The sequence below is a fragment of the Daphnia pulex genome, chromosome 7, assembly GCF_021134715.1.
Source record: "Daphnia pulex isolate KAP4 chromosome 7, ASM2113471v1".
Classification (NCBI taxonomy): Eukaryota; Metazoa; Arthropoda; class Branchiopoda; order Diplostraca; family Daphniidae; genus Daphnia; species Daphnia pulex.
This window is the reverse complement of record NC_060023.1, coordinates 2,692,179-2,714,304: the sequence shown is the minus strand read 5'-3', so window position 1 is coordinate 2,714,304 and position 22,126 is coordinate 2,692,179. Positions and strand designations below refer to the sequence as shown.

General features: G+C 37.7%; 7 protein-coding genes across 10 annotated transcripts; 5 read left to right on the top strand and 2 right to left on the bottom strand.

Moving 5' to 3' along the window:
* The first annotated feature begins 137 nt into the window (after positions 1 to 137).
* LOC124197778 lies at positions 138 to 2,535 on the top strand. 2 transcript variants are annotated; one of them, XM_046593324.1, is made up of 3 exons: positions 138 to 457; positions 549 to 798; positions 903 to 2,535. In XM_046593324.1, exons 1-3 carry the CDS (start codon positions 259 to 261, stop codon positions 1,951 to 1,953), a joined length of 1,500 nt encoding a protein of 499 aa, XP_046449280.1. In that variant the 5' UTR covers positions 138 to 258; the 3' UTR covers positions 1,954 to 2,535. The 2 variants fall into 2 exon arrangements, with proteins under 2 accessions (XP_046449280.1, XP_046449279.1); XM_046593323.1 differs by having other exon boundaries at positions 876 to 2,535.
* Positions 2,536 to 2,800: 265 nt separating this feature from the next.
* On the top strand, positions 2,801 to 4,716 carry LOC124197678 (dynein regulatory complex subunit 6-like). The gene is made up of 3 exons (XM_046593210.1): positions 2,801 to 3,045; positions 3,158 to 3,407; positions 3,499 to 4,716. Exons 1-3 carry the CDS (start codon positions 2,877 to 2,879, stop codon positions 4,592 to 4,594), a joined length of 1,515 nt encoding a protein of 504 aa, XP_046449166.1. The 5' UTR covers positions 2,801 to 2,876; the 3' UTR covers positions 4,595 to 4,716.
* A 2,206-nt stretch (positions 4,717 to 6,922) lies between these two features.
* On the top strand, positions 6,923 to 7,764 carry LOC124197570. The gene is made up of 3 exons (XM_046593086.1): positions 6,923 to 7,173; positions 7,303 to 7,552; positions 7,629 to 7,764. The coding sequence occupies exons 1-3, from the start codon at positions 7,005 to 7,007 to the stop codon at positions 7,762 to 7,764; spliced, it is 555 nt and encodes a 184-aa protein (XP_046449042.1). The 5' UTR covers positions 6,923 to 7,004.
* Positions 7,765 to 9,593: 1,829 nt separating this feature from the next.
* LOC124197783 lies at positions 9,594 to 14,062 on the top strand. Of its 2 annotated transcripts, none has more exons than XM_046593330.1 (3): positions 9,594 to 9,873; positions 12,533 to 12,761; positions 12,840 to 14,052. In XM_046593330.1, the coding sequence occupies exons 1-3, from the start codon at positions 9,681 to 9,683 to the stop codon at positions 13,912 to 13,914; spliced, it is 1,497 nt and encodes a 498-aa protein (XP_046449286.1). In that variant the 5' UTR covers positions 9,594 to 9,680; the 3' UTR covers positions 13,915 to 14,052. The 2 variants fall into 2 exon arrangements, with proteins under 2 accessions (XP_046449286.1, XP_046449285.1); XM_046593329.1 differs by lacking the exon at positions 9,594 to 9,873 and adding an exon at positions 12,134 to 12,431 and having other exon boundaries at positions 12,840 to 14,062.
* On the bottom strand, positions 11,530 to 14,963 carry LOC124197785 (pro-resilin-like). Of its 2 annotated transcripts, XM_046593332.1 has the most exons (4): positions 14,840 to 14,963; positions 14,669 to 14,776; positions 14,429 to 14,563; positions 11,530 to 11,853 (listed from the first exon to the last, which is right to left on the bottom strand). In XM_046593332.1, exons 1-4 carry the CDS (start codon positions 14,843 to 14,845, stop codon positions 11,773 to 11,775), a joined length of 330 nt encoding a protein of 109 aa, XP_046449288.1. In that variant the 5' UTR covers positions 14,846 to 14,963; the 3' UTR covers positions 11,530 to 11,772. The 2 variants fall into 2 exon arrangements, with proteins under 2 accessions (XP_046449288.1, XP_046449287.1); XM_046593331.1 differs by lacking the exon at positions 11,530 to 11,853 and having other exon boundaries at positions 14,077 to 14,563.
* Positions 14,964 to 15,457: 494 nt separating this feature from the next.
* LOC124198841 (peptidyl-tRNA hydrolase ICT1, mitochondrial-like) lies at positions 15,458 to 16,636 on the top strand. The gene is made up of 4 exons (XM_046594889.1): positions 15,458 to 15,666; positions 15,769 to 15,814; positions 15,975 to 16,293; positions 16,491 to 16,636. Exons 1-4 carry the CDS (start codon positions 15,520 to 15,522, stop codon positions 16,579 to 16,581), a joined length of 603 nt encoding a protein of 200 aa, XP_046450845.1. The 5' UTR covers positions 15,458 to 15,519; the 3' UTR covers positions 16,582 to 16,636.
* On the bottom strand, positions 16,413 to 21,389 carry LOC124198821 (rho GTPase-activating protein 44-like). The gene is made up of 14 exons (XM_046594864.1): positions 20,706 to 21,389; positions 20,248 to 20,360; positions 20,089 to 20,178; positions 19,821 to 20,025; positions 19,597 to 19,759; positions 19,268 to 19,537; positions 19,010 to 19,201; positions 18,798 to 18,944; positions 18,634 to 18,738; positions 18,472 to 18,559; positions 18,284 to 18,389; positions 17,573 to 18,222; positions 17,277 to 17,513; positions 16,413 to 17,193 (listed from the first exon to the last, which is right to left on the bottom strand). Exons 1-14 carry the CDS (start codon positions 20,756 to 20,758, stop codon positions 16,919 to 16,921), a joined length of 2,694 nt encoding a protein of 897 aa, XP_046450820.1. The 5' UTR covers positions 20,759 to 21,389; the 3' UTR covers positions 16,413 to 16,918.
* Positions 21,390 to 22,126: the final 737 nt, after the last annotated feature.

Genomic DNA, 22,126 nt, shown 5'->3' with positions numbered 1-22,126 from the left:
AGTTGGGAGTTGGCGCAGTTTGACTTAGACAAATAATGGGTGGAATCTCGCAAACAACGTCTAACCTTTTCGGAGAAAGCGTCGAGAAACGTTGAAGGGGAAAACGACGAAAAAACGGATATGCTGAATAATATAGTTGCTCTTCAGATGGCATTCATCGCTTAGACGCACTGAGTGTCGCGTTGTGTTAGTCAAACGAATCTTTGATCAACATTTTAATTTTTTATTTCTCGCAATTTTTAATACCAGCAGTAGAAGATGCCTAATGTATCGGCTGTCTTTTCACTTTATTCACATTGTCTTTATACCATACAAGACAATTTAGAACATATTTATAGGCCTACTCCCAAAGTTAAAAGTGTCAATAAGCGAAGGAAATTGGAGACGGGTAGTTCATGTTCCATCTCAGAAACAACTGAAGAAGGCGAATCCGACAACAATCCGTTTCACAAAATACGTAAGTCGAGATTACGGCGACTTTTTAATGAGCAATTGCCTAATCTTTACATCATGTTTTTATTTTGCAAAAATTTTAAATCCTACTTTAGCTACCGTTTTGTTGGAGGAGATCATCTGTTCATTCCCTCAAGAAAAGAAATTGAAAAATTTCAACATTGGGTTTCTCATTACCCCCGAGCTTCGAAAATTAATTATTCCCAATTTGTGTCGCTATAGCAACCAGAATGAGCAATACCTGAATTTCAGAAAACTTGAAAAACTGCAAGTGTTAGTCATGAAAAAAACAAATGCGGGAGACTCTTGTTTAAAAATCATAGGGAAGTGGTGTAAAAATTTAAGGTATTTAAAATTTATTCTGGTTTCACTTTTCATGGGAATATGGTATATTTTTGACTGTTGTTTTTGTAATTTTGTAGGGTATTGGATGTAAATTATTGCTCCAGAGTGACGGACACTGGCATCGAATGGTTAATTCTCCAATCAAGTGAGTTGCGCAACACACTTCAACAGTTGTTGATTTCCTGTCGTTCCGTGACGAAAAAAGGAACCAAAATGGCTCTACAGCATTTTCCAGCCTTACAGGTCATCGAAAATCGAAATATCTTTGATGTTTTAGTAGAAGTGGTTAAGTCAGCGGCGAGAATTCAACCCCAACCCCAAATTGTAAAATTCCCTTTCTTTCGACTAAGAATCCGTCCTCTTGGTTTATATAGAAAAGGTGATCTTGGGTTAGTACTAGGATGTTGCCCTGGGCTTCTCGATCTCACTATTGTTGTTAAGAAGGGATTAACAGACTCTGATTTGTTTTGCTTAACGAATTTGAAGAATCTTCGATTACTCATCATGACAGGGCTCAAACGCTCTAGAGGAGATGAAATCACCTTCGACATGGGCATTGCTCCATCGCTTAAGGTGATCGGAAATTCATTAAAAGTTCTCAACCTTCCGTACTTTGAAGTTGACATTTGGACCATTGTCAAATATTGTCCCAATTTAATCTCACTAATTTTCCAAAAGCATTGCGAAAGTTTAAGTGCCTTGTCTGAAAACGAGGTAATTCAATTGCGGAAAGAAAAAGGGCGAGTTATTTTTGAGGATCTTCAGTTTCTAGATTGCGGCTTCAACCTTTCAAATGACATTCTATTTGCTTTGTTATCTTGTCCTTTACTAGAGGAAGTTGATATATCAGATTGTAACGCACTCACCGACGATTTTTTACAAGAAGCCATGAAAATTGGCATCTTTAAAAATCTTCAGGTACTATATTTAACAGCCTGTAATTTAGTGACAAAGCAGGGATTAGACGCACTACTGATCAATGACGGCAATCCTCTTGCAGAAATAATTTTCTCTTATTGTGAAAAAGTAACCAAAGATAATGTTTATGATTGGTATAAAATCGCCCATCTTTACAATTGGGAATTGATTTTAGAGTTTGAGAATTTGGATACTGAACGTATAACTTATGCAAGTTATAGCAACGCTAACTATTAACGCTAAAGATTTGTGTTCTTAGTTACTGAAAAATGCAGAGCAGCGAACTTGCTTTTACGTCATTTATTGAATTTCTTGTGTTCTGGAGAAATATAAAGATGACATGAAAACATTTCTGTGATGTTTATCTCAAATTCCCTTTTACGTCATATTGCCCCAATTTTCAAACATAATAAGTAAATAAATTCATTGTGGTAAGGCATAGTAATTTACAAGCATTTGCCTAGAAGCTGATTGTCGTGAAGAGATATCTTATTAGTGGCCAACTTAATTATTTCAGTTCAAATTTTTAAATAACTACACAATTTATTTATTCGTTCACTTCTAATTATGGCATAGTGCTTTATTCACACTGTCGTCGATGCCATAAATCTAGATTAAACATTATAATGGGGAAAAAAATCTTAATTTTTGCGTATGTTTGCAAGTGAGCTGAACGCTGAATGCTGGTTTGTATTCCGTCTGCGCATATAGCCTGGTTTATCTGCCGGCTTGAATAGTTTCCCTCATATATTTAACATCTGCGACGTAGCGCGGAATAGCCACCAACAGCAAAGATGACTCAGGGAGAACAACATAATATTGTCCCTGATTGTCCTTTTGTTTTGTCACCGTTGCGGTTTTCGTTGTTGCCAAAGTTGACGTAAAAATAATCGCACTTTATACCGCATAGCCAAAATCGTATTTAGCCGGAGACTGTTTGAGCAAGAAACGGAATCTCTCAAGCGACGTCTTTAGTCTGAGAAAATCGTCAGAAACGTTGAAGAGGAAAACGACGAAAAAACGGCCAGAGATGGCTGAAAAATACTTGTGTTCTTCAGTTGTCATTCATTGCTTCGACGCACTGACTGTCGCGCTGTGTTAGTCAAACGAATCTTTGATTACTATTTTGATATCTTGCATTTATTTTATATTAGTAGAGGATGCCTGAAGTATCGCCTGTGTGTTCACTTTATTCACAGTGTCTTTGTGTCATACAAGATAATTTAGAACATATATATAGGCCTACTCCCAAACCGGAGACGGGTAGTTCATGTTCCATCTCAGAAACAACTGAAGGCGAATCCGACAACAATTCGTTTCACAAAATACGTAAGTTGAGATTACGGCGACTATTTTAAAGAGTGATTTGCATTGCATAATTGAATGCCTAATATTGCTTATACATATTTTTATTTCTAAAAAATTCTGAACCATACTTTAGCAACCATTTTGTTGGAGGAGATCATCTGTTCATTCCCTAGAGAAAAGAAATTAAAAAATTTCAACATTGGGTTTCTCATTACCCCCGAGCTTAAAAAATTAATTATTCCCAATTTATGCCGCTATAGTAACTACAATGAGCAATACCTGAATTTCAGAAGACTTGAGAAACTACAAGTGTTAGTCATGCAAAAAACAAATGTGGGAGACTCTTGTTTAAAAATCATAGGGACATGGTGTAAAAATTTAAGGTATTTTTAAAAAATTTATTCTAGTTTCAGTTTGCATGGGAATATGGTTTATTGACTGACTGTTATTTTTCTTTTTATTTAATAAATCTAGGGTATTGGATGTAAATTATTGCTCCAGAGTGACGGACACTGGTATTGAATGGTTAATTCTCCAATCAAGTGAGCTGCGCAGCACACTTCGACAGTTGTTGATTTTGTGTCGTTTCGTGACGAAAAAAGGAACCAAAATGGCTCTACACCATTTTTCAGCCTTACAGGTCATCGAAAATCGAAATATCTTTGATGTTTTAGTAGAAGTGGTTAAGTCAGCGGCGAGAGTTCAAAGTCGACCCCAAATTATAAAATTCCCTTTCCTTCGTCTGAAAATCCGTCCTGCTGGTTTATATCGAAAAGGGAATTTCGGGTTGGTAGTAGGATGTTGCCCAGGGCTTCTCGATCTCACTATTGTTGTTAAGAAGGGATTAACAGACTCTGATTTGTTTTGTTTAACAAATTTGAAGAACTTCCGATTACTCAGAATCTTAGGACTTAAACCGATCTTAGGAGACTTAAACAGATCTAGAGGAGATGAAATTACCTTCGACATGGGCATTGCTCCAGTGCTAAAAGTTGTCGGAAATTCATTGAAAGTTCTCGACCTTCTGCACTTCGAAGTCGACATTTGGACCATTGTAAAATTTTGTCCCAATTTAACCTCACTAATTTTCGAAAAGCATTGCGAAAGTTTAAGTGCCTTGTCTGAAAACGAAGTGATTCAATTACGCAATGAAAAAGGACGAGTTATTTTTGGGGACCTTAAGATTTTAGAATGCGGCTTCAACCTTTCAAATGACATTCTATTTGCTTTGTTATCTTGTCCTTTACTAGAAGAAGTTGACATATCTTATTGTAACGCACTCACCGACGAATTTTTACAAGAAGCCATGAAAAATGGCATCTTAAAAAATCTTCAGGTACTATATTTAATACGCTGTAATTTAGTGACAAAGCAGGGATTAGATGCACTATTAATAAATGGCAATCGTCTTGCAGAAATAATCTGCTCTTTTTGTGAAAAAGTCACTCTTCGCAATGTTTATGATTGGTACAAAATCGCTCGTCGTAACAATTGGGAATTATTTTTAGAGTTTGAGAATGATGAAACTGAACGTACAACTTATGCAAGTTATAGCAGCGCTAGCTATTAACGCACAAGTTTTGTGTTCTTAGTAACCGGTATTGAAAAATTTAGAGTAGTGAACTAATTTTTTCGTCCGTGTGTGAATGAGGCGAGCTCCAATAAGTGTTTATTTGTGTTCTGGAGAATAAAGGAGTCAGTTAATAAAATAATTTCTGTGTTGTTCTCATAATTCATTGTGGTAACTGGTACGGCAACTGATGACTTACCCAACCGTTCCCTATTGTCTTTAACAATTTATTTTAACTGCAAGGAAATTTATGTAACATCTAATTAGCACTAGAAAAAAAAATACGGGCACGCATATCATTGGTTAAGACGACATAAAGAAGTTCGATCAAATTTGGGTGTAAAGCTGACAGCGAGAGGCGGTTTTGCACCAAACCCGCTCTGCCTCGCAATAAATTCAATGTTTTTTATCGAAAAAAAACAGCGGAAAACACCGCGAAATCATTACAGCTGATGGCGGTTTGATGTGGCCCGCAGCCCGCTTGATATGGACCGACGCCGACGGTTAAACTGGCTCACTGACAGCCTTATTTCAAATGTTATATTTGGTTGCATGAAAAATAGTTTTATACGAGGTGCAGGTGCCGGAGTGGCGGAAAGTCACTCTTCGTCAAAATATTCAAAATTGTCTTGTTTGCACTTTGCTTGAAGTGTTTAAAGTTCAAACATTTTCGAATGTGATGGTTTACTCACAGATGAAGTCGTGAGGTACAAGAACAAGCCTGATCTGCAGTCGTTCGAAAAATGAGATTTTTAGTGAATCCTGAGTCCTGACTGAGAAAAAACAAAACGGAGAGAGAATAAAACAGTTGCAGCCAACCGCATCAACCGCCTAACTTAGGAATAAACATACTACGTGACTACGTAAGGAATTATAATCAACCCCACCAAAAACTGTCAATAAGGAAGAATAGAGATCAATGTTTTCCTACTTTTAGGCCTGCTGGGAAATACATCCACAGTTGCTCCATGCCTCCATCCATCCGCTGATGAAGAGTTAAATAACACCAGACGGGATAGAAGAAAAGGGGGTCCTCGTGAATACACCCACACTCGTATGGGCATACACGAGAAAATTTAAAGAAAGGGGAAGAAGAAATACGGTAATTGCTCCAATGAAAAGGGATGTTATTTATCTGAATTAAAATTTATAAAATGGGTTTTCTAAAAAATATTGACAGAAACAACAAGTACGAAACAGTATGGGTTAACCCTTATTAGTATTAAATAACAGTATAATTGAAGATCCCCATGTGATACACTGCATTTAGGCATCATGATGTGCATGAGGAAAAATCTAGCGGGTTACAGGTTGATAAAAGTAACATAAAAATAATTACCCAAGCAATGACACTATAAGATTGTTGATGGGTGGCAGGTGAGACAGACAGACTGTGACTACTCAGCACATCTTGTTGTTATGATGGCTGATTCTGGGCTCAAATCTGCACAAAACAAAAAGGTTTTACAGCATACAGTGCAAACTACCATGCATCAATAGGGCAATTACATGGTAAATACTAGTCAAGAACTGATATTTCACACATTTAGAACAGATTATATTAACTTTACTATTTAAGCTCCCATATTATCATTGAATTTTTATTCTTAGTTTTATTTACCTCCCAAAAAGCATCGAGTCGAGAGCATGGAGAACCGCGACACCAGACACATCAAACACGCGAGACGATCACATTTTCGTAATTTGATTTCTTCTTCATCATTCAGATGATAACTCAGCAAACAAAAAAAACAATGGATATGATTTGATTGTCCATTTTTTGACCAAATCTTTGGTGCCCCCATGAGTCGTGAATTTTTTGGGGCCAACGAAAGTGTCGTCACAGTCGATAAGGCGATGATAACGTGACTTTTACCGACTCGGCCCACGTGCCACTTCCAGACAAAAGTCACCAAGAAGGTGCCGGAAACTGCGAGGAAGACCATCAACATGACGAAAGAGACACCATACATGGGAACCGATGGGTCACGGCTCATCAGGCAGAGGCGGCGGGCGGCCACACGGCTTGGGTATCGGGCAACTGCCACTACAATCGACGCAAGAGCAGGTTCCACTCGAGTTCTTCAAAACTTCGAAACAAATCGCAGAGGCGAAAGTTTCTCAACCAAGTTTAAAGAAGAAGCTATCGATTTGCTAAATTGGGGCAGATTGACCTTGACAAATAATTGATGGAAACTCGTTATATAACGTCTAACCTTTTCGGAGAAATGCGTCGAGAAACGTTGAAAGGAATAACGACGACAAAACGGATAAAGAAGGCTACTCTGAATAATACTTGTGTTCTTCAGTTGTCTTTCATTGCTTTGACGCACTGATTTTCTCGTTGTGTTGGTCAAACGAATCTTTGATTACTATTTTTATTTCTCAAATTTTTTAATACCAGTAGAGCATGCCTGAAGTATCGCCTGTCTTCTCACTTTATTCACAGTGTCTTTATGTCATACAAGATAATTTAGAACATATTTATAGGCCTTCTCCTAAATTGGAGAAGGGTAGTTCATGTTCCATTTCAGAAATATCTTATGGCGAAGCCGACAACAATCCGTTTCACAAAATACGTAAGTTGAGATTACGGTAACTTTTTAAATTTTAATTAATTCAGTAATTTGAATTCCATATTAATTGAATGCCTATTGCAGTATTGCTTACATATTTTTATTTTGCAAAAATTTTAAATCCTACTTTAGCTACCGTTTTGTTGGAGGAGATCATCTGTTCATTCCCTCAAGAAAAGAAATTGAAAAATTTCAACATTGGGTTTCTCATTACCCCCGAGCTTCAGCAATTAATTATTCCCAGTTTGTGCCGCTATAGCAACTACAATGAGCAATACTTAAATTTCAGAAAACTTGAAAAACTGCAAGTGTTAGTCATGCAAAAAACAAATGTGGGAGACTCTTGTTTAAAAATCATAGGGACATGGTGTAAAAATTTAAGGTATTTAAATTTATCCTGATTTCAATTTTTGTAGGAATATGGTTCATTATTGACTGTTGTTTTTGTTATTTTGTAGGGTATTGGATGTAAATTATTGTTCCAGAGTGACGGACACTGGCATTGAATGGTTAATTCTCCAATCAAGCGAGCTAAACAACACACTTCGACAGTTGTTGATTTTCTGTCGTTCCGTGACGAAAAAAGGAACCTAAATGGCTCTTCAGCATTTTTCAGCCTTACAGGTCATCGAAAATCGAAATATCTTTGATGTTTTAGTAGAAGTGGTTAAGTCAGCTGCGAGAGTTCAACCCAAAATTGTAAAATTGCCTCTCCTTCGTCTAAAAATGCATCCTGCTGCTTTATATAGAAAAGGTAATTTTGGGTTAGTAGTAGAATGTTGCCCTGGGCTTCTCGATCTCACTATTGTTGTTAAGAAGGGGTTAACAGACTCTGATTTGTTTTGCTTAACGAATTTGAAGATCCTACGAATGCTAGACATCACTTGGCACAAACGCTCAAGAGGAGATGAAATTACTTTCGACATGGGCATTGCTCCAGTGCTAAAGGTCGTCGGAAATTCATTAAAAGTTCTCCACCTTCCGCACTTTGAAGTCGACATTTGGACCATTGTCAAATTTTGTCCCAATTTAAACTCACTGATTTTCCAAAAGCATTGCGAAAGTTTAAGTGCCTTGTTTGAAACCGAGGTAATTCAATTGCGGAAAGAAAAAGGGCGAGTGATTTTTGAGAATCTTCAGTTTATACTTTGCGGATACAACCTTTCGAATGACATTCTATTTGCTTTGTTATCTTGTCCTTCACTAGAAAAAGTTGTCATATCAGATTGTAACGCACTCACCGACGATTTTTTACAAGAAGCTATGAAAAATGGCATCTTAAAAAATCTTCAGGTACTACGTTTAATACGCTGTAATTTAGTGACAAAGCAGGGATTAGACTTACTAATAAATGACGACAATCCTCTTGCAAAAGTAAACTTCTGGTGTTGTGAAAAAGTTACTCTTCACAATGTTTACGATTGGTACACAATCGCTCGTCGTAACAATTGGGAATTGATTCTAGAATTTAAAAATGATGATACGGAACGTATAACTTATCCAAATTATAGCAGCGCTGTCTATTAAGGCATAGATTTTGTGTTCTTGGTTATTGAAAAATGCAGAATATAGCGATTTGATTTTAACCTTTAAGTGAATTTTTTGTAACTCCTGAGAAATAAAGATGACATGAAAGCATTTTCTGTGGAACGTAACTTCCCTTTTACGTTAAATTGCCCTAGTTTGAGATAACAGGTTATTACTATATAATTTATATGGGTTATATATTTTATATAATTCATTCTGCTAAAATTCATCCTAATTGTAACCCATGTGCCCACTACCCAGAAGTGCCCGCGGAAGCTAATCGTCGATTTTCGAAATCTTATTGGCCATCACTTTCACTATTTCAGTTCTACTGTTCATATAACTAATATTTATTTGTTCATTCACTTCAAATCATAATTTCCGATTCACATTGTCCATGCTCTGCATCTATAGTTAACCACTAATTAAAATTAAGTCTTAATGTTTTAGTATGTAAGAAGGAGTGAGAGTGGGCTGATGATATGTCGGTTTGTATTCCGTCTGCCGCGCGTACGTAGATTGGTTTATACGCCGGCTTGTAGTTTCCCATCATATTTAACATCTGCGACATAGCCGGAATAACCATCAATAGCATAGTTGACCACCTGACAACGACCATCAGGGAGAACAACCAGAACAACATAATATTGTCCTTTTGTTTTGTCGCACCGTTGCGGTTTTCGTTGTTGCCAAAGTCGACGTAAGAATAATCGTCCTTCGATTGTTCCGCATAGCCAAAATCGTATTTAGCAGGAGACTGTTTGAGCAAGAAACGGAATGTCTCAAGCGACGTCCTGAGAAATCGTCAGAAACGTTGAAGGGGAAAACGACGAAACAACGACTATGGAAGGCTGAATAAAAGTTATCTTCCTTTTTTTTTCATTCATTGCTTTGAGGTACTCATAGTTTGGCTTCGTTAGTCAGACAAATCTTCGTTTCATACTATTATTTTGAAAAATTATTTGTTTCAAATACAGTTAAGGATGCCTAAAGTGTCGCCTGTTTTCTCACTTTTTTCACAGTGTCTTTACATTATTAAGAACAATCTAGAACATATTTATCCGACTCCCGTTAATAGTGTTAAAAAGCGATTGAAGTTGGAGACGAGCACTAGTTCATGTTCTATCCCACAAACAACTGAAGGCGAATCCGACAATAATCCGTTTCATAAAATACGTAAGTTGGATTACGGAAAGTTTTTTAAGAGTTAATATTTGCATGGATAATGTAATGCTTAATCCTCATATTTAACAATGATTAAACTTATACTTTAGCTACCGTTCTGTTGGAGCAGATCATCAGTTCCCTTCCTAGAGACAAGAAAATGAAAAATTTCAATATTGGGTTTCTCATTACAACGGAGCTAAAAAAATTAATTATTCCCAATTTGTGCAATGAGCAATACCTAAATTTCAGAAAACTCGAAACACTGCAAGTGCTAGTCTTGCAAAAAACAAATGTGGGAGACTCTTGTTTAAAAATTATAGGGACATGGTGTAAAAATTTAAGGTGGGACTATTTTTAAAAATTTATCCAACTGGTTTTATTTTTCTAACGAATATGATTCATTATTTTTATTTATTTTTTAAATGTAGGGTATTGGATGTAAATCATTGCTCTAGAGTGACAGACACTGGCATTGAATGGTTAATTCTCCCATCAAGTGATCTACGCAACACTCTTCATGAATTGTTTATTTCCTGTCGTTCCGTGACGAAAAGAGGAACACAAATGGCTGTACAACATTTTTCAGCCTTGCAGGTCATCGAAAATCAAAAAATCTTTGATGTTTTAGTAGTAGTGGTTAAGTCAGCGGCCATAGTTTCACTTCCACCACAGGTGTTAAAATTTGCTTTCATTCGTCTAAATATTCGTCCTGCCGGTTTATATAGAAAAGGCAATCTTGGGTTAGTAGTAGGATGTTGCCCTGGGCTTCTCGATCTCACTATTGTTGTTAAGAAGGGATTAAAAGACTCTGATTTGTTTTGCTTGACAAATTTGAAAAACCTTCGAGTACTCAGAATCATGGGGGTCAAAAGCTCTACAGGAGATGAAATTACCTTCGACATGGGCATTGCTCCAGTGCTTAAGATGATCGGAAATTCATTAAAAGTTCTCGACCTTGCATACCTTGAAGTCGTTGATATTTGGACGATTGTCAAATTTTGTCCCAATTTAAACTCACTGGTCTTCCAAAGGCAAAGCCAAAGTTTGAGTTCCTTGTCTGAAAACGAGATAATTCAATTGCGGAAAGAAAAAGGGCGAGTTATTTTCGAGGATCTCAAGATTCTAGAGTGCGGCTTCAATCTATCAAATGACATTTTATTTGGATTATTATCTTGTCCTTTACTAGAGGATGTTGAAATATCAGAATGTGACGCACTCACTGACAATTTTTTACAAGAAGCCATGACAAACGGCATATTTAAGAATCTTGAGGTACTAAGTTTAACAGCCTGTAATTTAGTGACAAAGCAGGGACTAGATGCACTATTAATAAATGAAAATCGTCTTGAAGAAATAATCTTCTCTTTTTGCAATAAAGTCACTCTTCGCAATGTTTACGATTGGTGCGAAATTGCTCATCGTAACAATTGGAAATTGATTTTAGAATTTGAGAATTTTGATACTGAACGTATAATTTATCCGACTTATAGTCAACGCTATTGACGCATAAGTTTTGTGTTCTTATTTACTGAAAAAAGAAGAGCAGCGAACTTATTTGTTCGTTCTTTTGTGTGAATGATGCGAGCTCCAATAATAGTGTTTTTGTCGAATTATTTGTGTTCTGGAGTGAATAAAAAAACTTAAAAAGTGCCCAGAAGCTAATCGTCGATTGTCGAAATTTTATTTATTGGCAATCACTTTCTCACTATTTCAACTGTTCATATAACTAATATTTATTTGTTATTCATTCACTTGAAATCATGGCATAATTTCCTATTCACATTGTTCATGCTCTTCATCTATAGTTAACCACTAATTAAAATTAAGTCTTAATGTTTGGGTATGTAAGAAGGAGTGAGAGTGGTCTGATATGTCGGTTTGTATTCCGTCTGATGCGGGTAGATTGGTTTATACGCCGGCTTGTAGTTTCCCATCATATTTAACATCTGCGACATAGCCGGAATAACCATCAATAGCATAGTTGACCACCTGACAACGACCATCAGGGAGAACAACCAGAACAACATAATATTGTTTTTGTTTTGTCACCGTTGCGGTTTTCGTTGTTGCCAAAGTCGACGTAAGAATAATCGTCCTTCGATTGTTCCGCATAGCCAAAATCGTATTTAGCCGGAGACTGTTTGAGCAAGAAACGGAATCTCTCAAGCGACGTCCTGAGAAATCGTCAGAAACGTTGAAGGGGAAAACGACGAAACAACGACTATGGAAGGCTGAATAAAAGTTATCTTCCTTTTTTTTCATTCATTGCTTTGAGGTACTCATAGTTGGGCTTCGTTAGTCAGACAAATCTCCGTTTCATACTATTATTTTGAAAAATTATTTGTTTCAAATACAGTTAAGGATGCCTAAAGTGTCGCCTGTTTTCTCACTTTTTTCACAGTGTCTTTACATAATTAAGAACAATCTAGAACATATTTATCCGACTCCCGTTAAAAGTGTTAAAAAGCGATTGAAGTTGGAGACGAGCACTAGTTCATCATGTTCTATTCCACAAACAAGTGAAACAACTGAAGACGAATCCGACAATAATCCGTTCCATAAAATACGTAAGTTGGATTGCGGAAAGTTTTTTAAGAGTTATATTTTCATGGATTATGTAATGCTTAATCCTCATATTTAACAATGATAACAATATACTTTATTATAGCTACCGTTCTGTTGGAGCAGATCATCAGTTCACTTCACAAGAAAATGAAAAATTTCGACATTGGGTTTCTCATTACAACGGAGCTAAAAAAATTAATTATTCCCAATTTGTGCAATGAGCAATACCTGAATTTCAGAAAACTCGAAACACTGCAAGTACTAGTCTTGCAAAAAACAAATGTGGGAGACTCTTGTTTAAAAATCATAGGGACATGGTGTAAAAATTTAAGGTATTTAAAATTTATCCAACTGGTTTTTTTTTCTAGCTCGAATATGATTCATTATTTTTATTTATTTTTAAAATGTAGGGTATTGGATGTAAATTATTGCTCTAGAGTGACAGACACTGGCATTGAATGGTTAATTCTCCAATCAAGTGATCTACGCAACACTCTTCATGAATTCTTTTTTTGCTGTCGTTCCGTGACGAAAAAAGGAACACAAATGGCTGTACAACATTTTTCAGCCTTGCAGGTCATCGAAAATCGAAAAATCTTTGATGTATTAGTAGCAGTGGTTAAGTCAGCAGCCATAGTTTCACTTCCACCACAGGTGTTAAAATTTGCTATCATTCGTCTAAATATTCGTCCTGCCAGTTTATATAGAAAAGGTAATCTTGGGTTAGTAGTAGGATGTTGCCCTGGGCTTCTCGATCTCACTATTGTTGTTAAGAAGGGATTAAAAGACTCTGATTTGTTTTGCTTGACAAATTTGAAAAACCTTCGAGTACTCAGAATCATGGGGGTCAAAAGCTCTACAGGAGATGAAATTACCTTCGACATGGGCATTGCTCCAGTGCTTAAGGTGATCGGAAATTCATTAAAAGTTCTCGACCTTGCATACCTTGAAGTCGTTGATATTTGGACGATTGTCAAATTTTGTCCCAATTTAAACTCACTGGTCTTCCAAAGGCAAAGCCAAAGTTTGAGTTCCTTGTCTGAAAACGAGATAATTCAATTGCGGAAAGAAAAAGGGCGAGTTATTTTCGAGGATCTCAAGATTCTAGAGTGCGGCTTCAATCTATCAAATGACATTCTATTTGCTTTGTTATCTTGTCCTTTACTAGAGGAAGTTGAAATATCAGATTGTGACGCACTCACTGACAATTTTTTACAAGAAGCCATGACAAACGGCATATTTAAGAATCTTGAGGTACTAAGTTTTACAGCCTGTAATTTAGTGACAAAGCAGGGACTAGATGCACTATTAATAAATGAAAATCGTCTTGAAGAAATAATCTTCTCTTTTTGCAATAAAGTCACTCTTCGCAATGTTTACGATTGGTGCGAAATTTCTCATCGTAACAATTGGAAATTGATTTTAGAGTTTGAGAATTTTGATACTGAACGTATAATTTATCCGACTTATAGTCAACGCTATTGACGCATAAGTTTTGTGTTCTTATTTACTGAAAAATGAAGAGCAGCGAACTTATTTGTTCGTTCTTTTGTGTGAATGATGCGAGCTCCAATAATAGTGTTTTTGTCGAATTATTTGTGTTCTGGAGTGAATAAAAAAACTTAAAAAGTGCCCAGAAGCTAATCGTCGATTGTCGAAATTTTATTTATTGGCAATCACTTTCTCACTATTTCAACTGTTCATATAACTAATATTTATTTGTTATTCATTCACTTGAAATCATGGCATAATTTCCTATTCACATTGTTCATGCTCTGCATCTATAGTTAGCGTTATCTAAGTGCACCTATAGTCTGCCACTAATTAAAATTAAGTCTTAATGTTTGGGTATGTAAGAAGGAGTGAGAGTGGTCTGATGATATGTTGGTTTGTATTCCGTCTGATGCGCGTTGATTGGTTTATACGCCGGCTTGTAGTTTCCCTCATATTTAACATCTGCGACATAGCCGAAATAACCATCAACAGCATAGTTGACCACCTGACGACGACCATCAGGGAGAACAACATAATATTGTCCCTTTGTTTTGTCACCGTTGCGGTTTTCGTTGTGGCCAAAGTCGACGTAAGAATAATCGTCCTTTACCGCATATCCAAAATCGTATTTAGCCGGAGCCTGTATTAAGCAATTTATAAGAAATAATTCGTTTTATCTTCACGAAGATCACGTGAAGATAGAGCAACAGCACTATAATGTTTCAATTAAAGTAAAAGTTCGTACCGAATAGTAATCGTCCTTGTAACCAGCTGCAGGATAACTGGGTTTATATTCGTAAGATTGAGCTGAAACGGCGGTGACGACAACGGATGCGAGAAGAATAAAAACAAACTAGAGAAGAATTGTACTTTGTATTTGATTGACTGCGGTTTTTAATTTAAATTTCGTTCTTACCTGCATGTTGGATTGGTGAGTGAAACTTTCTTGTAAAAGACTGATGACTTTTGATCAACATACCATGTTCTTTATATAGCGACGAGTTGGTATATTACTATTTATGACCTTATGAAATCTGAAAAGTTCCCAATGAATGGACGAGCGGACGAGCCTTTCGAAAATTCCTTATTATTGACAGTCTCCTCTTGTAATATAGTTTCATTGTATACAATTTAGTCATCCACACCCATCTAACTTGCATTTGTTATTACCTAGCTATTACGGTAGAGCGATTCACTTTTCACAGTCTTAAACCTCGAATTGGAGCGTGACGAGCCTCGGACGTTCTTACTCGCGGAACGTCATTCGAAAAGACTGAAACGTTCGTAAAATGTTGCACTCTTTTCTTCTTTCATTTTCTGAGTTTGACTTAATTTTCGAAGGGTTTTTTCCCGAAATGTAGCCTACTCGCTAGTTTACATCAATCATCCTTGATTTACTAATATGGTGCTTTGCTATTTTGGTTGGTAATTAACTTTAGTTGATTAGGCTACCAACCATCAAGACATCTAGCGTCAGCGATTACCAACCAACAAGATTTTCTAGCGTCGTCCGCATACTCGGCGAGTCAAGACCATGGCCCCTCCGGCTTCAGCTATGTTGTCTGCTAGCTTGTGTTACACCACTTATACGAAAACATGGCAGTCCTCAATAATTTCTCCAGTTTTCGAAGGATTTTGATAAATTCATCGAGTAGTCGAGCATATCTATCTGGTTTTAAAAGTAGTATAACCCTTGAAAAATTATATCCATCTAGTCGGTTGGATATCACCACGATTCCCAAGGTAAATCATAATAAATACGAAATCAGCTGACAACATTATCACGTTTAAAGTATAACCTACTAACAAACAGCTTTTTCCTTTTCACTTTTTAAACAATCATAGGCACCAGAAAGTAAAGATGGGAAATTTAGTGGCTACATACCGATGGGTAAGTTTATTGTTGCAGAGAAAGCTATTTTGATGGCTATTCATAAATTTATTATTACCAGTTTACTATGGTTTGTAAAATATAAACACCGTAATAGTATCCCTTTTACTATTTAATATGTCTAAGCTTCAACGAATTTCTGTTTTTTTTTCTCTTCCAGACAAAATTCAAATTAGCTATGCTCGCAGTAGCGGACCTGGAGGGCAAAATGTCAATTGTGTCTCAACCAAAGCTGAAATAAGATTTCACCTAGCCAGTGCTGAATGGATTCCAGAGCCTGTTCGTGTCAAATTAGCAGAAAAATTGAAAAATCAGCTATCCAAAGAAGGTTACTTTATTGTTAAATCAGACAGAACCAGATCTCAGCACCTTAATTTGGCTGACACGCTCGACAAATTGAGAGATTTGATCCAATCTACGGCGCAAAGTCTCGTAATCCCCGAAATCTCCCCAGAAACAGTGGAAAGACAACGAAGGCTGTAAGTATCGTTTATTAATTACTATACATTTCACTAGAATCGGTTTTTTCAACTATTTCCTGTAATTGTTTACTATGTATCGCTAGTAGTAAGTGGTCAGTAATCATTAGAAGTTATGCTCAATTTGTATGTTAATTGTATTGATATCATATTATCAAACGCAATTTAAACGGTTAAAAATGCATCGAATGTTTTAGGCGTGAAAGGGCAGCTCGGGAGCGTCTAAGGGAGAAGCGGGCACACTCGATGACGAAGCAAGGACGCCAATCACCTACTCTCGATTCGTAAATAGTTTTGGTCAAACCATTTTTGACAACAGTAAATAAACAAACATGAAAAAAGAGTAAACAAAAATCCTAATTCATCAGCTTTCCAAATGCACTTTCGAAAACAATCACTGATTTACGTAGGATGTCGTATAGAAAATCGAAACACAACCAACACACCCATCACAAAATACCAACACATCTCTTCTGTCTCTCCGACTTTGATTTCATTATAAATACCGTCCGTAATCACAAAAACAAACCACGTACATTTGAAAAAATCGGAAAGGCTCGGCCTCTTAATAGAAAAAGGCAATTATACTTTATAGGGAAATAATAAAAGTTTTTTGAGTTGATCCTCAAAGATCAGTACTGTCTCCAACTGCTCCTATTGACGATGTCGAAATGGTACTACGAGGCTTTATGGGCGGCACAGGAGGCTGGGGACGTGGAGCTGGACGGGGCAGAGTTCCTCCAACATTGATCGGTTGAGTGAAGACTTCTTCTTCTCCAGTTATTGCTTCGGGTTTGGACGATGATGTGTTGTTGTTATTGTTACTTTCAACACTTCCGTTTCCGGAAGGATGCGATAGTCTTTCCGGTTTGGGCGGACGTTCAGGTTTCACCACTTCACCTAAAACCATTAAACAATTACTCACGGTACACTAAATTTAACAACAGCAAAAACAAACAAAAACCCGCAAGTTTTAAACCTACCTTGGACAGCAGGAGGTGAAGCATCCTCTGAGTCCGCATACTGTATATCGGGATGGTCGGAAGAGTTGAGCGTCAAACCCGGATTGTTACTGTTAACCTGTACAATTGAAACTTGTTGCTTGTTAACAGAGAAAGAATGAACTCGCTCCAATACTGCTGGCCCTTGATTATTTCTAGTTTCATTAGGGCTATGAGCTTCCGGTGCTAAAGTGTTGGTTGAAGTACTGCCTGTTGAACCTGTTTCATTGAATCAATAAGTCTTATGGAACTAGTTTAAATGAAGATTTTAGTTTTACCCTGTTGCTTTATGATGGACGGTCGTTCCGGTACGCTAGGCCTCGGTTTATCAACATCAAATTTTGTCCGATCTAGCGGCATCGGTGGTTGGAATCCTCCGAACATAGAAACTGCGTTTGGATGAGGGGTTGGATTATTGCTTACGACGTTCTCGTAGGAAGAAATTCTCTTATGAGAGACTGCATGAGGCTTCCTCAGTTCAATGGTCTCTTCGTCGCCTTTCGCCGGTCCAGCGTAAGGAGGTATCTGTCTCACAGAACCTTGACGTTTTAAATCATTTTCGATTGCTTCGAATCCAATCGGTGCAAGAGCATGAGACTGGGATTGACTAGACGAAGCCGATGAGCGTTCAATCAAAGGATTCAACGATGGCCGTGGTGCAAGAACGGGTTTCTTTTCTGATATCGGCAATGCGGAAAGTCGTTTTGTATCAGGTCCCGTGGGTGGAAGCACGGGCGGCTTATCAGAAGCCACAAAACGTTCGGGTAGAACAGGGGTGCTCTCAGCAATACTCTTCTTCTCTTCCTTTTCTGGTGTTTTTACATGCGGTAATGTTTTCAACTGAGGGGAACTGCCCTGATTTGGTGGCTCCGGGGCAGGTATTTTCTTCCTTCGAGAAATTGGACGCGGACTTTCAGCCTTCGCCAAACTAGAAGTAGACTGTTAGAGAGCAAACTGATTTGTCGGGTTTATAATTAGGTAAATCTTACTTGTCATATGCATAGCTACTGGGCGCAGGATGCCGAAGTTCAACTAATCCTTCCGTGCTTCCCATACGTTGATGAGTTTTTCTCACTTCCTTTGAATCGTGCTCATCTTAAGCGAAAATAAAACAAAGAAGAGAAACCTTAGTACATACAACATGGCTTCGGTATACGTAAGTCAACAAAAGAATTACCTCTCTCGACAAATCCTCCGTTCAAGGGCGAAGGCGGTTGAAGTAATCCGGAGTACAGAGCTTTCGAATAGGTAACGTAACAATCGATCTATAAATTTCAAAAACAAAAGCAAAAAACATCGTCGTAACAAATGTTATTTTCTACATTTATAGTGCAATTACCTCTCCGGGAAAGAAGCGATCGGCGAACATGATAAGATGTTCAATCACTGCGGCATGCGTATTAGCCAAGGACATGTTCAAACTCAAGGCATCACCGTTATTTACCTGTAAATAAAAGGGAAATAAGAAAGGGTTGGGCAAGGCTGATGCTAGATTTCAAATACCGGTGACCAAAGAAGACTGGGAGCTAAAACAATAGCTAGATTTTGTGACGTCATTTTATTATGCTCGTGGCGTCGGCTGAGTTCGTGAAAGAACTTAATCAAATAACGAATGTTGTTCCAACGACTCTCGGGTAGTTTATCAATTACCTGGTAGATTCAAGAAAAAATGTGAGTTTTTATCCTTAAAAGATAAAAGTTTATTATCACTTTACCTCGCCTAGAGCGTTTAGGCGGGTCTCTTGATCGGGGCTCTTAATGGCGTTGATCCAGTCGTCGTACAGTGCAAGGCTAAACAAGGGATCGGGTAACTCGCGTAGATAGGATTTCAAAATTCCGGCAACAATGTGGACATCATGCAATTCCAACGCAAACCCAAGATCAGCTAAATTAGCATCAAGGGCGGCCTAAAATGGAATGATTAATCTTTATCATCTATCCTGAATGAAACGGCTTTAAAAAATTGAGCTCACCCTAAATTTTCTGACTTTAGACGCGCCTCCAGCTATACGAAAGATACCCTCCTCATCAACACCTGTTTCGTACAATGTAATGACACAAATTTCGATGGGGTGTGCGATTGTACGGCTTGAAATGCGCAGATGTTCGTCCAAGTCACAGCCAAACACGGGTTTCTGAATGTGCGACTTCCACTTGGTCTCTAACAATGGAATGTGTTCATCCAATACTTTCAAAGCAGCAAGATGGTACTTGCGCTGGGATTCGGCAAAATGCAGAATCACCTAGAATAAAAGATATTTTTGTTTTTATTGATTCTAGTTTGAAAAGAACTGGGACAAACCTTGGCAAAATCGGCCTCTTTGGCCAAAAGAGCATAGATATCTGCGGCCAATCCATCACGATTCATTTCTACTTTTAATTGTGCTTCTTCCAATTCCTCTTTGATACCGTCCACCTTGGCAACATTTCCTCCACTGGTCGCTTGTTTTTGTGCATTGCGATACCTTAAAGAACACAGTTAATAATCGCATACAGTCTACGATTTAAAAATTTGATTGATCCAACCTGGTTCTTGCAGAATCCATATCCAAGATCAATTTATTTAGATTTCGTCTCGCCTTGACGATGTTGGCAGCCTCATTTTCAACTTGACTCAGTGGTTCCACAACATTCTTTTCTACATCAACTTCATGACCCAACATTTCTGCTCCTATTTTATTTCCTATTTGGCCACAGTCTATTAGCAGGTCTCTAAGAATGGATTTTTCACCTAAAACAGATTAATGATAAAATAACTGTGTTGGCGGGTCTTCCATAAATTGCAGATGAATACCTAAAACTCCTCCAGACTCTATCATTGTATGTCCAATCGCAGACTCTGGAATCTTCTTGAGCCTCTTATCCACTTGTGTGCCTTCATTTTCTAGAAACATAATGTATGATTTATAGATTGATATCTAATTTCAAGTAAATTTTAAAACTTTATTCTTACTAGAAAGCACACTGTTTATCTTCCTTGACATGGTCCCACAAGTTTGTCTCAGTAGTTCCACGTGTTTCTCAGCAGATTGGACATCTTCAGTCAAAACTTCTGATTGCTCAGCTCTATTATATACAAGATCATTCACCATTATTAAAACTAGACTCTATTTTTTATTACACTAGTGTTTTAAGAGAGCTAATTGTCCCCTACTTCCTTGAATTTGATTGCCTTTAACAAGATATTTCCTGTCATTTAGAGCATTGCTTGGCTTGGCTTTAAACAAGAGCAATAACAATTTGTGTGGAACAACTGAATGGCACATAGTTATGATTGTAATTTAACTGGGCTTTAACAAAGAAGGGGATTATCTTAATGATGTTAGATCAAACCCAAGGCCAAGAGAGAAGTCACATGAAAAGTGACAACAGACACATACATAAACAGTAAACAAATGTTTTGTGCTTTACCTTGAAACAGTCTGGTCCACCAGCTGCTTCACTCGAAAGAAATTTTTCTTCATTCTTGAAGCACGGACGAAAAATAGCTAAAAGCCAAGCTGCTGTGAATCCAAAAAGCCAAGGCAAAGAAAGTGTCAAATCGACACTTGCTCTCGGCGGCTGGCCGGACGCAAAGACGAGAACATCAAAATTTCTACCTGATTTAGGTCCTTTCGTTATACAGACTTTTAATAACACCTCGAGAAAAAGAATATATAGTTGAACTGCTTGATAACCAATGCACTAAACTCGCTTCATGTTGCGAGTTCTGTAATCAGCTCACGAACAAACACACAATCACTTCTGATATGTGTGTGCTTCACTAAGAGAAGGCAAAGGCTGAGCAATAAACTCGGCAGCTTTCCCCTCCCTCGAAAAAAGCAGCCGATCCCCAATGACACTCCCCAATATTAGACGAAGACACTTCTCACTCGTTTCCGGTTCCAACTTTAGTCAGCTTTTCTGTCGTTCACACTAATTGAATACAGCCCAGAGATGAAACGGCCCTTAATAACGGCAGCTAAAATGTCTTTTCATTCGTATATACGTTCGTACATCGAAATGGCAAAATTCTAGAAAGTATACTTCTAATAAAGGAAAACGATTTGCAGCAGCCTTTGCGCGTTGCCTCTGTTCGCCAATCGTTTGACTCTCTGACTGAAGATGATTATATAAAAATCCAACAATAGAAAGGAAGTTTCTGCTCGAAGAGAAAATCAGGAAGCTCTGGCTTTTGAAGACCTTATCTCACGCACCAACTTTCCCTCCTCAACTAACTTTCCAAGTATAAGAAGGGAGTGATAATTCAATGAATGCGATTAGGACTGCATAGGCTCGACAAAAGCGCTGCGCCCTCGGGGTTATTCTATTGATTTCTGACACTAGCATTAGCCACAATTACCGACGTAAAAATTTTCAAGGTTTCATTCCCTTCTTTCCATAGTAGCGGATGTGCATGATCACATGTACACTTCTTTGCATCAGCTTCTGATTGGCCAGCAGCCGCCATTCGACCGAGTGCATTGTTCTTATGTTTCATGAGGGTAAGCGAAAGTGCTGAACACATTTGATCTCGGTATGATTTTCGTCGTGTGTGAGAAGATATCTGCGCATTATCGCCGTTGCGGTCGCTGTTTCCATCTGTGGTAGTGAGTTTTTCAAAGTGTGGCTATTCGGGCGTGAGGGACCTCCCAGACTTTTTACCAACTTCTAACGAACCATTAGTGCAGTTCTTTGGAGTCGGACATCAACCGGCAATTCAGACCCTACAAATAGAACTCGTGCCGCTATGACAATACAATACACGCCCTCCACATGTTGAGAATGAACAATGAAAAGAAAATCGATGAAAGACTGGGTTTCCGATTCCATGAAAAAAGTGCAACGTGTAG

Coding starts and splice junctions, on each gene's coding strand:
- LOC124197778 (XM_046593323.1), top strand. CDS start 259: ATGCCTAATGTATCGGCTGTCTTTTCACTTTATTCACATTGTCTTTAT. Junction 458..548: donor CAATCCGTTTCACAAAATAC/GTAAGTCGAGAT, acceptor ATCCTACTTTAG/CTACCGTTTTGTTGGAGGAG. Junction 799..875: donor AAGTGGTGTAAAAATTTAAG/GTATTTAAAATT, acceptor GTAATTTTGTAG/GGTATTGGATGTAAATTATT.
- LOC124197678 (XM_046593210.1), top strand. CDS start 2,877: ATGCCTGAAGTATCGCCTGTGTGTTCACTTTATTCACAGTGTCTTTGT. Junction 3,046..3,157: donor CAATTCGTTTCACAAAATAC/GTAAGTTGAGAT, acceptor ACCATACTTTAG/CAACCATTTTGTTGGAGGAG. Junction 3,408..3,498: donor ACATGGTGTAAAAATTTAAG/GTATTTTTAAAA, acceptor TAATAAATCTAG/GGTATTGGATGTAAATTATT.
- LOC124197570 (XM_046593086.1), top strand. CDS start 7,005: ATGCCTGAAGTATCGCCTGTCTTCTCACTTTATTCACAGTGTCTTTAT. Junction 7,174..7,302: donor CAATCCGTTTCACAAAATAC/GTAAGTTGAGAT, acceptor ATCCTACTTTAG/CTACCGTTTTGTTGGAGGAG. Junction 7,553..7,628: donor ACATGGTGTAAAAATTTAAG/GTATTTAAATTT, acceptor GTTATTTTGTAG/GGTATTGGATGTAAATTATT.
- LOC124197783 (XM_046593329.1), top strand. CDS start 12,227: ATGCCTAAAGTGTCGCCTGTTTTCTCACTTTTTTCACAGTGTCTTTAC. Junction 12,432..12,532: donor TAATCCGTTCCATAAAATAC/GTAAGTTGGATT, acceptor ACTTTATTATAG/CTACCGTTCTGTTGGAGCAG. Junction 12,762..12,839: donor ACATGGTGTAAAAATTTAAG/GTATTTAAAATT, acceptor TTTAAAATGTAG/GGTATTGGATGTAAATTATT.
- LOC124197785 (XM_046593331.1), bottom strand. Junction 14,564..14,668: donor ACAAGGACGATTACTATTCG/GTACGAACTTTT, acceptor TGCTTAATACAG/GCTCCGGCTAAATACGATTT.
- LOC124198841 (XM_046594889.1), top strand. CDS start 15,520: ATGGCAGTCCTCAATAATTTCTCCAGTTTTCGAAGGATTTTGATAAAT. Junction 15,667..15,768: donor ATATCACCACGATTCCCAAG/GTAAATCATAAT, acceptor AAACAATCATAG/GCACCAGAAAGTAAAGATGG. Junction 16,294..16,490: donor GTGGAAAGACAACGAAGGCT/GTAAGTATCGTT, acceptor CGAATGTTTTAG/GCGTGAAAGGGCAGCTCGGG.
- LOC124198821 (XM_046594864.1), bottom strand. CDS start 20,758: ATGAAGAAAAATTTCTTTCGAGTGAAGCAGCTGGTGGACCAGACTGTT. Junction 18,390..18,471: donor CGGAGGATTTGTCGAGAGAG/GTAATTCTTTTG, acceptor TTTTCGCTTAAG/ATGAGCACGATTCAAAGGAA. Junction 18,223..18,283: donor AGTAGCTATGCATATGACAA/GTAAGATTTACC, acceptor GTCTACTTCTAG/TTTGGCGAAGGCTGAAAGTC.